Source organism: Poeciliopsis prolifica, unplaced genomic scaffold (genome assembly GCF_027474105.1).
Source record: "Poeciliopsis prolifica strain line A6 unplaced genomic scaffold, Auburn_PproV2 SCAFFOLD006, whole genome shotgun sequence".
Lineage (NCBI taxonomy): Eukaryota > Metazoa > Chordata > Actinopteri > Cyprinodontiformes > Poeciliidae > Poeciliopsis > Poeciliopsis prolifica.
In genome coordinates, this window is record NW_026562381.1 from 9597407 (window position 1) to 9613908 (window position 16502).

The 16502-nt window shown below is 37.4% G+C and overlaps 1 protein-coding gene across 1 annotated transcript in view; it reads left to right on the forward strand.

The window, feature by feature from the left end:
* The window catches only part of LOC129360431 (ecto-NOX disulfide-thiol exchanger 2-like), a 179459-nt gene that overhangs the window by 68223 nt on the left and 94734 nt on the right, over positions 1–16502 (forward strand). Inside the window, 1 exon segment of the mRNA XM_055030644.1 lies at positions 13793–13939. Within this exon segment, the coding sequence (XP_054886619.1) occupies positions 13793–13939 (147 nt within the window).

The following is a 16502-nucleotide window of genomic DNA, read 5'->3' on the forward strand; positions in this document are numbered from 1 at the left end:
TCCCACAGTGAAAGTGGTATCATTAAAATTACCTAAATGGTTGCAGAAAAGTGTAATTGCTGTGTTCTATTCTACACAAAGGATTATCTAAAGTGTGAAAATACTCAAACGTGTGGGACTCCTTGGTTGTGTCTCTTCTTGAGCCAGCATAGTCTCTTTTTTTCATTTATTTAAAAAGAGAAAATTAACAGAAGTACTTCATAATTATTTATCCATTAATGTTAATATTCATCTGTTCTCCCTCACAAGTAGATTGTTTAAAGCAAAACTACTACAGAAAGTCTCAGTAATTATCTTTTGACCTGAAGTCTAATCTACTTCTGTTGGAGTAGATTAGAGTTTTTGGATGTTTTTACAACACACTTAATAGTTTTAGACCATGTTCCAAATTATTAGGAAAATTGAATTTAAGTGTCATAAAGATTAAATTTTTTGTTGATGGTATTGTGTCAGGGCTCTTTGAATCACTATAATTTCAGAGAGCTGGGTTGATCAGTTTTTCTGGTGAGCTCAATCAAAGAACATTTACTCAAGAAGGATGTTCCACATTATTAAGCAGGCCACAGGTTTCAAACAATATGGGAACGAGAAAGGATCTCTCTGCTGACAAAAATCATCAGATAGTGTAGTGCCGAATGACAAGGTATGAAAACATTGGATATTTAACAAAAACTGAAGTGTTATCATTGTACTATGAAGAGATTTGTGGTTGATTCAGAACAAAGATGGGTTTGTACAGATAAAGGCATAATGAGGAAGGTTTCTGTTTGACAAATTCATCGGATTAAGAGAGCAGGTGTTAAAATGCGATTACAAAGCAGCAAACAGTTATTTGAAGCTGCTAGTGCCTCTAGAACCTCAAAGAATTATACTGACCATCATTTGCATTGACCATTTAAGAAAATATGAGAAAATATCACTTGCATAACAATTTGGGACACGGTGTATTTCCAGGATGGAAGAATGTTAGCCATCACCACTGCTTGTTTCTTAAAACATGGCAATTTCTCTCTTCCTGTTCAGTCTTAAGCTTCCTCAGTAGGACGCCAAACAACTTCTCCTCTATAAGAGAGCATCTATTATCTTCCAAATTTCATTTAAAGTTGTTCTGTTGTTCTTTGAAAATGTTGATATTACCTCTGTCCTGTAGCACCAGGACAGAGGTGATTTGTTCAGAGATCAGTTATATACTTGCATAAATGTAGAATAAATACATAAAATGTAGTTTTAACAACCTAGATAAAAATAAAATGTGAGAGTGCTAACTTTGCTTCAAGTCTTGAGAAAAACCAAGATTGCATTAATTGTCATTTTGAAGTCAAAAGTTGCAAAAACTGATATTTAGACAGGACAGAAAGCCTGGTGGCATAGAAAAATTAATGAAAACATGAACCACATGAACTTCAAAAGTAATTTTACCAGAAGGCATTATAATACTGATGGAAAAAAATCAAACAAGGAATGACTTCAGACGTGAATGAATATGCACCATCAAGTCAGTACAGCTTTTTTATTCTTTGAACCTATTTTTAGCGAGAAATGCACACTTTTTTTTTTTAAACTCACCAATAAATAGTTCCATGTTCTGTACTGGCATGAAGCCGGTACAGAACATGTTGGGAGGGCTGGTGTCTATCATGGTGGAAGGAAGTGCAGTGCTTCGTAGACAGGTCATCTAGTTAGCAATGGACAGACAACAGTGTATGAAAACACACCAAGTCCTACAGCTTGCCATGCTTTCAGCCAGTGGGAAAAAGCTGGCATACCCCAGACCTGACTGGAATTTGTACCAACGTCCTTCTTGCTTCGAGGCAACAGTGCAAACAACTGCAAGTGTATAACAATAAGTGAATAAAAACTCGACTTTCTGAGTGCTCTAAATGTAGCTGTTTAAGTTATTTGCTCATCAATCAGTCATGTTAAAAAGTCTGTTAGATGATGATCTGAAGTCTTGAGCATACTACTTTGACTTCTGGAGAATTACAAGTAGCCATCTGGTTATTGTTCACTCCAGACCTGCATGGGAGCTTCAGCCTGAAATAGCATCAAAGGCGAAGAGATGTCTTTTGAAAATGGGCCGCTGTATCGAGAGCTAAAGAGATCTCAATTGAGTTGTCACTCAGGGGTGTCTGTTACATTTGGATACAGATGCAGTCACGCTCATTTCCCTTTTCATTGAGGGGAAGAGAGGTGAAGCCGCATTCATAAGACAAACACAAACAACGAAGGAGCACTTTTTTACGAGTATTAATTGACACACAAGGGAATAAGGTCTCTTATCTGCTCTCCTTGAAACTAAGTACAGCCTCTGGGATGTTTTGAAGTGCACTGACAAGGTGTGGGTGTGCTTTTCAAATCGAATCTCAACTATATTTGAGATTGGAGGAATCGGTAAAGTTTTGACAGTCTTACGGGTTTGGTAGATTGATGTGATCCAATGATGCTTATCTCCTGGTTCCACGGACCCAATTTTACTTGGTTTCTATTGACTTGTCTTTTCTAAAGTGACATGTGACAATTGGTTATCTATATCATCTATTACATATATCAAAGAAAGGAACTGAGAATTACCTAGACAGCTTTAGGAGGTCATTTCAGGTATGATGCTATTGTAATAACTAAATTTGAAGAAAAAGCAGATCTACTACAGTGAAATTATTGCCTAAATATAGCTAGGAACATAATTGACATTTGAAAAGTTAAATACATTCGTATAAAAACATATTTTTGTTTGGAAATATTTTTTTTTTCAATTAAGTTTTTCATTAAAAACACTGAAAGTGCTTCATTGTGAGTGACCCTTGCAACAGTATGGTTATGTTTGTATAATGTACATATTTTTATAAAGCAGTAATTCAAACAGCCGTATCTTAAGAAGTATCAAAAGCTTGATTTCATAATGTTAGCTATTCATCATCAATCTCCTAAGCCCTTTTACTTCAGTCCATTACTTCACAAGTGTAAAGCATTGATGGTCTGAAACAAATTACGGAGCAACTGAGACTTCAGAGCGGTCAGGAATTAAAAACTAAGAAGTGGTTGGCTGCCAAGTACTTGAAAGACTAGAAAGGCATAATTAAGCAACGACAGCAGATATTTTGAGTTTATTTTGTCCATTAAATGACAAGTATATTGACAAGAAGGCTTTAGTGGGTATGGGATTCTAACTGCTTCGTTACCATCAGTCAATGTACAAAAGAATCATCCAATACATTTATAGAATAACAGAGTATAAGAAACAAAAATGATCTGGTTACTTGAAGTAGATGAGCCATACTACAGGATGCTGGATGGTTGAAGTTGAAAGTGCAACTGACAGCTTAACCTACATTTTGGTGCAAGTTTAGCTTGGACCTTTTTTATATATATATAAAAAGAAACACACACACAAGGGAGCTTTCTTTCAGGCAACTGATCAACAGTGAGAAGCAATCTGAGGGAGGGGGCATTACTTATCGCTGAATACATTTGGACAAAACTACATCTCATTGAGAGGACTTTTATCCTTAACAAAGGTTTATTGAAATGTTTTGATTGCTGTTTTCAAAACATTGGTATAACTTGCATTTAAATCTACTAAAAGGGTGTATCCCGTTTCTTGCCTATTAACTACTGGATATTGGCACCACCCATCACCCAGAAAATTTAATCAGTAAGATAAATGCTGTTTCCTCCCATTTTAATTGGCTGTCAAGTGATTTTGTTTCTTCAAATCACATGTTTTAGTGTCAGTGGGAGTTAAAACTCAGATAAAAAAGTCATTATCTGGACAGTTTAGACGGAAAGTGATTGTAAGCATTTGCTCATTTGGTAGAGAAAACGGGATGTAAAACTGTCGCACTGAGAACAGACAAGAGTGTGCTTGGAAGAGCAGCAGGCCTCAAGAAGGACATGTTCATTTTGAAGCTTGTGAAATGCATGTTTGAGAATAAAAAACTATAATTTAAAATCAGATGTGCCAGATTCTACCAATGATTGAACCACACCCCAGAGCCAAGCGCTCTTTAAAGGCAGCCATTCACAGCTGTTTCTGTCGGCACTGTGACACACACTCCCAACATCTCTCAGTGTGCCGTTGTTGAAGTTCATTGGAGCCAGTGAATGTCTCATTAGCCAGGTCTCTGGAGCACAAAACCACATCAACATAGGCTGGATGTTTTTCTGACAGACTGCAAATAGCTTCAGCCACTATTTAAGGGAACGATGAGCTTTTCCAAAGTCATTAGCATGGGAACACCGGTGCCAATCATCACAAATGCTACGCCTGTAATAATGTTGCAGGACTTACTCACATAGCCAATATATCCCTAGTATTACAGCTCAACTGTTGAAGGCTTGATCTGACCAAACCCTACTTGCATTGTAGCGTCCTGTCATTCAAACGATAGAACAGATGGTGAAAGCTTAGACTTTACTGTGTCCTTGAGGGTAGTAGAAACTGTATGTCTTATGGGGGAAAACTTAGTGCCTTTACTGCCTGCCATGAGTGGTTTATAGAATTATTGGTTCAATGTTATGCGCTTCTCTCCAAGGACTCCCCACATGCATGTGTAAGTGAACATGACCTTATCAACGGCTGGGCTGCCTTACAGACACACAGTTGTTCACTCACTGTATGGCAAAAAGGGCAGGGCCCTTTGACTGCAGAAAGAGGATTAGACTGCAAACCAAAGATTCTTAGTCAATTTAATGGAATAGATATGAGTGGATGGGAGATTTAAATAAATTAACCTTCAGTGAATTCCCAAAGGCTTGAAGGAATGATGAAGGGGGCCTGAAGAAGAATATTTTCACTGTCAATAATGCCATGAATAGTCATGCCATTCTTATACAAGGTAACTTCTGATTGTGTTCAAAGCATGACTTGCATGTGGATCACGTATTAACAAACAAGAGACATTTATTCCCATCTTTGTCTCATCTATTTCATGGAAGGATTTTTCCATTGTCTACCATCGCTACATGTCTCCGTATTGGCTGAGTTAATGAGACATGCAGAGCCACGTGAATTCATAAATGTACAGTGATATACTCTGATGCATACATCATTTCAAAATGCCAACACAACATCAGGGAATAGATTAACCTTTACCAAACTCCCAACTGTAAGGAGCTAATTCTTCCTCCTCAATTATTGACACTAACTGTCATTGTTTTTCTTAACACCTAAAAATACAAAACTTTGAATATTCTAGATATCCTTACAGCAGTTGAGGTGATAACACATGGCTTACACTCAATTTGTTTATTAATTATCTCAATTTTGTTTGCTGTTATTAATGCCAAACACTCCAGAAAAAGTTTTTCACTATATTCATGAAACAAATATTTAGCAAATCTGATCAGTCTTTAACCTACTTAGATGTAATGTACGATACTGTATGGACATAAACCTCCCAAGTTTAGAGATTCCCTTGTGTCTGAACGGATTAAATCCTTGGAATGTTCTTTTTTCCACTTTACAGTTGCTTTAGTGATTAATATTCATAGCTTCAGTGTTTTGATCCTTCCCACTCTGTAATTCTTCACATTTCTGTTTCACTTTGCAGACATTACATTGAAAATTGTGAAATATTGATTTGTTACACATGGATTAATGGAATGATTTTCCATTTTAACTTATGGCCTCAAAGGAGTGCACTGTGCTTTGCAAAAGTATTCACACCATAGACTTTTTTCCACATTCAGTCAACCACAAATGTCATTGTGCTTTCAGTGTGCTGTGCATTTCCATGTGGATCATCGTATTGTGATGTATTAAACAAAAATCAAAAATATCTGTAGTTGTAGCTGCAGCAGTCCAAGAACGGAATGCAAATTCACACGTTTTTCTGCTTCTGTTTTTTGTTTGTTTTGCAAATGGAACCCCGCCCCCCCCTCCTCCCCCCCCGTAAAATACAGTAAATCTTGAGGTTTCAACATGACAAAATGCAAAATGGCTGAATGCTTTTTGCAAGCCGCAGTGTACAAGTTGAGCCCTGCCTTGCAGCCAGAAAATCTCTTTGGAGTTTGCATGTTTCCCCTGTGCCTGTATGCTTCTCCTTTGGGTATACTGACTTCCTTTCTAGTTTCATCCCTGTTCATTATTGAATTGAACTAAGCGAAGGTCTCAAATCTTTCTCTATTTCACTGATCTCCCGGGAAAGGCTCAAACTCAACGTGCTCATCTTGTTCCACCTCTGGGTGAGGACTGTGTCATTGTGCCCTTGGAAAGCAGTAGAATCAGCTCTAGTAAAGTTCTGTTTCTAGTTTTTGATTAAAAATGTTTACGTTTACTTCAATGACACCTGTCATTTCTGAATAGGAGAAAGGACAAGCACGTAAAGCCATCATCTTTAATTACTTATTAAGTATCTTGTAATTTCATCAAAACCTTACAAACTTATTCACAGTTTATGACTAAATGGGGATATAACCAGAATTTAAAACACTGGTTGTTTCCTCTTTGAATATGTAATGTGAATCACTGGCAGCCAAAGACAATAAACTATTAATGTGATGCCTTGTTCTGTGGAAAGGCATTAGAAAAATACTCAGGATGATCCCAGTTATTACTTTTATTAAGATGAGCCTATTGTGCCAGATGATGGAGCTTCTCAGAAACTGATCCCATCTACTCTCAGTTGTTTGGAGAGCCTGTGTTTCTAATAGCTCTTTGTCTTTGCTATAACTGGAGGTGAAAAGCTTTGCTAATAGTCTCTAGAGAATACCGCTGCTGCTCGGCATGCTTTGCCATCCATTGCTAAGCCGCGTCAGTAAGACACCTTGTTTATGCATCTGCTGAGGGCACTCATGACTTCACAGTCACCTACCTTTTTAGGAAGGTGTGATCTCACGCCAACATTCCTGGGTGAAAGTGCGCTCTGACGTTCTAAAGGACACTGCGGGCTATAACTGGTGTGACAACTCAATTTATTCTGAGGAATGATGTGCACCGAAACTTTTTTAGCAAGCTATAATGGTGGTCTTGTCTTTATGATGTCTGTAACCTTTCAGGTTATTGAAGGCTAATTTTGGAAGCTGTTTGTTGACTTGGCAGCTGCCAACAAATAGTTTAGTCTGTGACTGTAACAAAAAGTGTCAAGCTTTGATGTTAACTGAATTTTGAGTACAAAATCAGACATTGCTCTCAGGTTTTTGCTTCGTCACAAATTAAATATGATATTTTAGAAAATGGGGATGTGGATTGGGACTTGAGCTTGCTTTTAGAGAAAGGAATGATCATTTAAGGACTGCTGTAAAAGGACTGCTGTAAATCAATACTTCAGTGCAAATCAGTAATAAGCTGCTACTACTCCAGTCTTTTTCATGGTGTGAATTATGTGCACAATTATTAGGCATACTTTAACTCCAGGATGGATAAACATGAATGCTTAATGGATTGTGTATTTGTATCTATGTCAGAAATTTATTGGAAAGTTTCGAGTTGTTTTATAATTCTCACCTAGAGATTAAAATACAAGTGAGATGTGAAAATGTTTGTTTCATTTATTTGCATAATAATTCTGCACAATAACAATTATTTCAGCTTTCCTGGGAGAATATCTGTGATTAGCACATTAGTGTGACTAGTATTGCTAAGACAAATGTTTGTCGTTCCGTCGAGAACATATTTCCTAAGCTTAGCTATTCTAGAAGAAAAAGTACCAGATCCCTGACATTCATTGGGATTATGGACCTCAGGTGCTTAGTAATAATACTACAAACTGTTCTAAAAATGTCTTTAACTTATAAAATTAAACCTATTTTCATAGTTTAAACACCAAACATACCTTAATATGCTTTAATGCACACAGCGCACACAACCTCTGCAATACCGCAGAAGCTAACATTTATGGTTTTTCTTATTTTTGCTCTTTGAACGGGTACAGCCTATAAGCACCAATGAAAATAAATGGCCCACCTGGATTGGCTACTTTGTAAACACCATCTTGACATTGCATGTCAAGAAGCATTGTGCTTGTAGGCATTTCAGGTTTCCAAACTGCATTTTCTTTAAAATGACTTGCATATGTTCTGTAAAAGAGTCAAAAAATGATATGGAATTCATTTGGAGTCACATTCTACAATAAAAAAATTCAGCAAACATATGAAGCTGTGAATTCTGACCCACAAATAGCAGAGGACCACACATTACCAAGCACACTTACACTCAAATCTAAAAAATATGAAGACATATGCAACAAAACAAAAAAAAGGATAATAAAGGCGAGTGAGGAAGTTATGTCATCTTTGTAAAAGGAGTGGCCCTGGGAATTGTTTTGTTTGACTTCTGTTAATGAATATCATGAATAATAAACTTTAGTTTCTTTAACACTAATTAAAAAGAAGCTGAGAGTTCACAGTTTTAAACTTTGAAAGCAGTATATGTAACAGTTTCACAATTATCCTCCTGTGCATATCTCTCTTCACTTTACAAATTGCAATGGTGAAATAAATTGAGAGGAAGTTTTCATACCTGTTGAAAACTGTGAATAGTATCCAAGTGTCGTTTTAAGCTGTCGTCAGTCAGCTGTGATAACAGCCTTTTGAAACTGCAAGATCACAATGAAGGAAGATAAATTTAACCGTTTAAACTTTCACAATCTTTGGTTATTTTCAGGACACAGAATTTTAAAAACTTTGGTCTCATTATGGTCCTCAACCCAATCGTTCCATCTGCTTAGTATGGAAAGTCGGTCCTCACCTTTCTACATGACAGGTGTGTTTTCTCGACCACTTTGCCTGTTTGAGGATATAAGTTAGTGAAGCAGAAAGGCAGTTTGATAGACAGAAAAGGTTTACTAATGAAGTGGAAAAGTCAGGGAAGCTAATATTTCTGCGGTTGAAAACATGTTATGTTAATGCTGTATGCCACCATCTGGCCCCTTGTCTTGCTCTGGTTATATAAACACAGCAGTCTGCATGGTCAGTAAGTTTCTGAGTTCTACATTAGGTTAACAGTCTGCTGCTTCGGGTGTTCCCCCACCGATGCCCTTCCTCTCCGCATTGAGCTGATGTACAATTCCTTATGCAATGCATTATTCATCCTTTACCGTTGAGTTATTAGCTGATAGGAATTAGATGAGGCATTACAGGAGAATTATACAAATGTGCTGCTAAGAAAATTAGTGCAGCTCAGTGCTATGCTCTCTGACTGAAAGATCATAAGTTCAAATCCTGAACCTGCCAAAAACCCTTGATGCATTATTAAAGACTAATTATATCAACATTATTTAATGGATCCTATTATGAAATTGAGTGTTGGAGCAAACATGATTATACCTTTCAAAAATAGGGGATTGGCGTGTGGGATAGAATTCATTTTATATTGTTTGGGATATCATATGGTACACTCTCATTGAGATGACACACTGCATTTGCTGTACATTTTTCTCTTCCTATGCCCTTAAAAATGAACCATAATTTATCGAAATGCCTCATTTACATGTTTCAATCTTTTGCCTCCCTCAAAATTAGGTCATAAAAGGATATTAAGATAAGTTGTGAAGTTTGTTGACAGAGTTATAACCCTCCATTTCAGCCTCAAAATGCATCAAAAAGGATTCTTTTTTTGTGTGTTCTTCCACCGTTCCTGCTGGGAAATATGCCACAGCTGACGTTGCAAAATAAAATCTATTCCAATTTTATCCTGTTTCTAGGCTAATGGACATGGAGTTACAAATATCTGATTGCGTTTCTGTGTGTAGGTACACCTGAAGGGAACAAAATGCAACTTGGTGCGCCATCAGTGTACCTTAACAATAAAATGCATTAAATTGGAACATCACATTGTCCCTCATTCTGCGAGGGAATACACAGTACAGACTCTGATTGAACTCCAAGGTGGTCATATGCCGAGTTAATGACCCACTGACTTTTACCGTGTATTTTAATGTGCCTGTGCTCGCCTGGCTCTCCATCATTAGCGCTGCATGTTATTAATGTGTCCTTGATATGAGTGGGTCACAATAATTTGCCACGTTTCTGTGATTGCATTTTCACCACATAAAGTTTGTGTCTCCATTTAGCAGTTTCATTGCCTTAATTTATTCTGCAGCCACTCTGTTCGGGCTCCTCCTGTCTCCACCCAGCCTCCTGGTATTTATGTTCTTCCTCCCCCGGGGAGTGATACTCTCTGACATTGCTCCTCCCTCCTGGCCAGATGTTGAAATTTAAACAGGCCATTCATCAGCCAGCAGATACATGAGTAGCAGCAGAGACGGGGGCAATGACCCTGCAAAGACGTTGTTAATATGCAGGTTTACATGCCTGTGCTGAAAGCGTTCTGTTCTAAAGACACGTATGGGGCAGGAATGGACGCTCGGTTCAGCTGAAACTCGCAGAACTGAGCGTCAGGCTGATGATTAAAATGTTTAATTTTCTCTGTGTCCAATCTTCACATTGAATTACTGTGGTTACTTAAGAGCCAGATGAGATCTTGGATTTCACTCAAGATTTTCTGGTTGCATAAAATCAAGTAGATTTAGTTTTAAATTACAGCAAAATGTCTTTCTTGATTCTTTATACAACCTTGGTACCACATTCATAAAGTTATATTCCTAAGGGAGAAAAATCCATAACATTTTTGGATATGGCTACCAGTGGGAGCAGAAGTGAACATTTTGTCCTTCATGACCTGTAATAGGACATTATCCCCTGAAGCTGAGTGGTATTTCCCTACCAGCTGTTCAGTGTTGTCTCAATCTTTCCACTGCTTCTCTTCGCCGCTTTTCCTGGGAACTTCTTCCTGCCTTTAGTGACTGAGAGCTGTCTCCTTTAATGTAAGCCGTATCTGTTTATTGGTAACAGAGTTAACATTGCCTGAGTAATGGATTTGTTTCACTCTAGAGGATTGACGGTCATCTGTAAATAAGTGTGACAGATGGATTTTCGGTAGAGATCGACTGGAGAGGTGTGTGAGAGCCCAGACAGGAGATCCATTTAAACTGAGTATGCAGCAAATGCAGAACCCACAGAACTGCCACCCACACATTCAGAGTGTTTGAATCCCTTATGTCTCATGTTCTTATCACTATAAGCAAGCAAATCTTCAGCTTCTCCCATAAGGTGACTGTGAGGCAAAATGGTAACCAAAGTATTCATACCCACTGAATCATTCCACATTCTTCTATGTTGCAACCACAAATTGTCATGTAATTTATTATAAATGCAACGTGGGAATGGTTTCAAACATTTATAGATACAAAAATTAGAATATTGTGGCAAGCCCTCTTGTTCAGCCCCCTTTACTCTGATGCCCATGAATAAAATGCAGTTAAATACAACACTAATAGATTGCTCACCAGAAGAAGAAGGCAAGGAAACTCAAAACTTATGAAACTCTTAAAAAAAAAAAGGAATCCCAAAACACTGAGGAGACAGTCTGAAACCTAAGCAGCTGCAGAAAACAATATCTTACGTTGGGTGTGTAGCTCCGACATGTTCCTTTGGTTAAAGTTCATAAGAGGCTGTAAAAAAGACATGACATAACATGACCATCAGATTATTAGTCATAATATAATTGAAAAAATTTGACTGCACAGTGATTACAGAAAATCATTTTGTTCGCTTCACTAGTGGGCAAATTTGTTTTTGTTTTACATGATTTCAACATTTTCAAAGTCAAAATCACTTAACTTTTAAAATGAATTTAAGCATTGTCTGTTGAAAGGTAAGGAGTCTGAAGCGAATCAGTGCAGTTCTGTGCCTTACCTCTGGAGGCGATGTGTCACAGTGAAGAAAGCAGGCAAATAGCTGCCATTGCTCCTATTTTTATTGCTGTCTTTCTTTGTTAATTACAATGATAACAAATACAAGATAATCCTGAAAGGAAACTTTTAGAAGCTGGTGAAGTCTTAAGACGCGTGCGAAGGTTCATGTTTCAGCAGGACAATGACCCTTAACATGCAACCAGAGCTTGTATCAAAGCAACTGTCTGTTGAAACGCCTGTCATTAAATATCTTGAAGTCTTTGGTTCTAATATCACAAAGTTTGGAAAGTTCAAGGAATATAAATAATTCTGCAAGTTTCAGTAAAGCTTTAAGTAAAACTAAATAAATATGAACACACGAGAATATATTTGTTGACAGCAGCTTGAAAGTTTGATAACATTTGAAATAGAAACTTAATAGTTTGCAGCTTCATTTCTTGTTTTATTTTCTTTCTGCAACTTATCTGTTAGTCAGTCTTGCTTCTGGCTGATTGAAGTCATGAAAAGTAAAGACGGACGCCACCGTCTCATTTGGGCTGTTGCTACATGTAAACTGCATTAATTTGGCTATTTTTAGAGCTCTGCTGAAGCTGCAGGAGACTGGATCTCCTGCTCAGTTGTGCCACAGAGGGAAAATAAATTTGAGCACAAAGAAATGTAATAAATTTTTCATGAATGTAAACAGAATCTTTCCAGGATTCTGCTCTGCTCTGACAGGAAAAAGTGAGACGTTAAACAGAAAACACAATTTAACTAGAAAAATAGGGAATTAGGAAAGTTCACTTTATTTATTGTCTGCTCATTGTCTTATGTTTGTATTTTGGGCAGTGTGAAAAATATTAGTTTATACTTTATGCTAAAACATCTTTTAGCCTTTGCACAGTTTACAGTTGAATGAACAAGAAATTTTGGTTTTATGAAAGTGAAATTTCTGTATACAATAGATTATTCGAATTTCAGCGTGTTTTTAAATACCCACACTGCCAACTTTATCCAAAAATGTTTAAGAGAGTCAATAAGGCCTGTTCCTTACTGACCTGAGTCATGATCTTTTTAATGGATTTCTGCTTATAAAAGATAAATTATTGCTGTGCTGGAACTTATATTTTTCTAAGAGGCCTCATATGTAAGTGATTCCCAAATTTGGTCCTGAAATCCTGCCGTCCTTCATGTTTTAGCTGTTTCCCCGTGGCCACACACCTCATTTAAATAAACGGGCCATTAACGGTCTGCTGTAGAACTTCATTGCATGGAGAGGGGGAAGAACAGTTATTAGAATCGGGTGTGCTGGAGCGAAGAAACATCTAAAACATCCCAGATAATGGACCATGAGGACCAGGATTTAGGACCTCCTAAAAGAATAACTTCTTTCTGCCCATTTTATAGTTGCTGGTTATTTTATTCTTTTGTACAGTTTCGGTCCTTTTGAGCCTGACTTCAAGGTTTCATAAAGGAAGATTTCTTGAGATGTTTTGTGTTGACAATAGCTGTTTTTTTATTCATTACAAATGTGTCCAAAGCCGTGTCGATATTCTGGAAAAAAACACAAATTTGCAATTGTGTTGTTTCCATCTAATAAGAAACACAATTAAAATCACACAGTATTGAGTTTGTTCACGCAATAATTCACTAGAAAACACGCCACGCCATCATCATCCTATCTCTTTTTGTTGTTTTATTTATCTTTTCTGCCTGTAGTAACATCTGGTTTTTGATCATGTGACTGGTGTGATGCAAAATAACTGTTTTCATTGCGGTTTTTAGAAATACACTAATTTCATTACAGACTCGGATCAATTTACATTTATTTATATAGAACATTTCAGCAAAAAAAAAACAAACAAAAAACAATTATTAACCAAAAGCAGCTTTTAACAAATGGGTTTTTAGTTTTGATTTAAAGGAACATGCATTTTCAGCAGTTTTGTTTTCTGAAGATTTTTTTCGGATTAGTGGAGCTAAAAATAAAACGGAATGCTCTCTCTTCATATTTAGTTCTGATTCTGGAAATGCAGAGTCGACTAGAACCAGTAGATTGGACTAAGCCTTTTGCAATAAGTAATTAATAAATTATTATTTTCTTCTTGTCTGTCTTTCAGGACTCAACGCTCTGCCCTTTGATCCAGCAACCAACAACGATCCTCTTCAGTTCAACGGTTCTAGTGGTCCACTTGGGACTGAGTGCGCTCCCTTGGATAACACTGCTGAAAACGGCAAAAAGAGAAAGAGAGCCAGCCTCCCTCCAGGTACCGACTACTCCCTCTCAAGTATTCCTCTACAGCAGCAGGATTACAGCATGATCTTAAATCCTCATCATTTTGTCCTAAGCCATGTCGAATTTCAACCCAAGTGTCTAAAAGCTCATCTGGAGGACTTTTCTGTTCACTCACGAGAGCTTTTTACCTCAGCTAGCTTTCATACCTTGCTATTTTGTACCTTCTTTTCTACAAACATTCAATAGCTTAAATGAGAATTGTGGCATAATCCTATTATTGGGTGGCAGTATGGACAAAAAGTGGCTTATTTTTTAGTCTGCTTTTTCCTATTACCTTGCCATGTCCTGAGGCTCCAGTTGTCTGGCCTGTTTAGGGGTCATGCAGCTGCTGCAGGAAAACTGCTCCTTTGAGATTATGTGTGTGTACGCGGGTATTTTTGTCTGGATGTCTGTTACCGTGACAACTCTACCTGGCAATCACAAGCTCCTGCACGCCTTCAGTTCTCCCACACAAAACACTCGACTCGTCACCCAGGGAGTGGCGCACCGAGAAGATGTATGTGTCCGTGTGTTTATGCGAGTTCGCTATAATTAAACAGTCATTTGAGTAAGTGGCTGGTCGCATGGTAATGTGTCAAATTAAAGAAGGACTTTCTAATTAAAGAATTAAAGAAGTTCTGACTAATTAATTGCTTCATAAGTAGACAGAAGAAAGCCCCTCAGACAGGGAGGTGGCTTGCCATGTTCTCTGCTTCTGGTCTGGCTTAATAACGTACAATAAAAAATGAAAATAAAAATAATAACTTTTTATCATTTCTTTTCATCTTTACTTGGATAAGTTCATAAATTGATGACTATTTGGTTTTAATTCACTAATACAGGTTTAATGTAACTATTTATCATGGCTGATTGTCAAACTAGTAATTACAGTTGGAACAAATGATGCTCATGTGTACCGCAGCTTTTCTGTGTATGCGCTGTTTGTTAGGAATATGACTTTTTTTTTTTCATTAGAAATATGCCATGCCCATCAAACGTATCATAGTTAGTTATGTTGCAGCCACAGACGTCAGTGTCTTCATCTGGATTTTATTGCATAACTGTGAAGTGAAATGAAAAAAGATTTTTTCAAATACAAATATGTGAATGATGGCATTTGTTTGCATTTGTTTTTAACATTTGAGGCAATGTAGCAATGGCTCCTCTTTAGAGTTAAAGTTGTATGTTTCAGCCAGTTCTAGTACATTTGTAGACCAAGAGTGCTTGAGTTTCATCAGATTGTGTCTGTATGTTTGGGGTCTTTGTCCTGCTGGAAGGCGAACCTTCACAGCTGTCTCAACTCTTTTGTAGCCTCTAACAGGGTTTCTACCAGGATTACCTGTCTTTAGCGCCATCCGTCTTCCCAACAACTCTGTCCACTTTCCCTGTTCCTGCTGATAACAAAATGCTTGCTGTCCCCCCTGCAAATGGCTCCTATCAAAGGACAAACAGGATTTTTTTTGTGGCTTTCTTGCAATAGTAGTTTTCTTGTTTTCAATCTTGTTTAAAGGTCAGATTTGTGGAGTGCAAGACTAAAAGACGGCAGATTGCCCCACCAGAGCTTCGGATCGCTGCAGCTCCTACAAGGTTACCATGGTGAATCTTGTCTGCTTCTCTGGATAATGTTCTCCTTGCTTGGTCTGTCACAGCTTGAGACATTGTTTCGCTACTCACCCTTCCTTAACCTCTCCAAAACATTACCTTTGACTTGTTTGCCGTGTTCATTGACCTTTATGGTGCTGTTTGTTCATTAATATTCTCTATACAACCTCTGAGTCCCCCACAGAAGAGATGTATTCATAATGGGACTAAATTACACACAATTAAACTCTGTATTAATAATTACGTGACTTCTAAAACCAAGTAGAGAAGTTCTTCCAGAGGAAACAGGATTGAATACTTTTGCAAGACTTTTTAACTAAATGGCAAAGAAAAGATTAGATGTAGGACAATAGATTATGATGGACATAAATTAAATGTCTGATCATAAGATTGTTTTTTTTTTATAAAATGACTCAGTCTTATAAAAAAAACATGTATTTGATGAGCTTCATGGAAAATAACTTGAAGTGCCTGCTGTGTTTCATAAAAAAGAAAACATAATTGTAACCACTATAGATACATTTTGTGAAGAGACAGATCAGTTTAAGTGTAGGGAATTATGGTCTCCATTCAATGCTGTGATTTATATATGAGGAATTGCCCTCTGTGGCTCTGACAGCCTGCTATCACATCATTAGTCTGACTCTAAATGACTCTGTCAGTGCCACCAGTGCAGGATTTTCTCTGCCATTGTTGTTGCTGAAATTGAGAATATTTTTGCTTTCTTCTGCTGTGATGGGGTACCGTGTGACGCCTGTGAGAATATCCAAAATGCTAATAAGACTGTAAACCAGTTTGTAGAATTCCCACCTTTAGATTGGAGATTAAACTGTACCAGAGGACGCATGTAACCAGCCAAACACAGTGTAGTCCTTCAGAAAGTAACACTTTGGAGTTATTGACCATCACAGCCATGCTTTTCTAATTTTGTGTCTTTTAAAAGCAGTGTATAG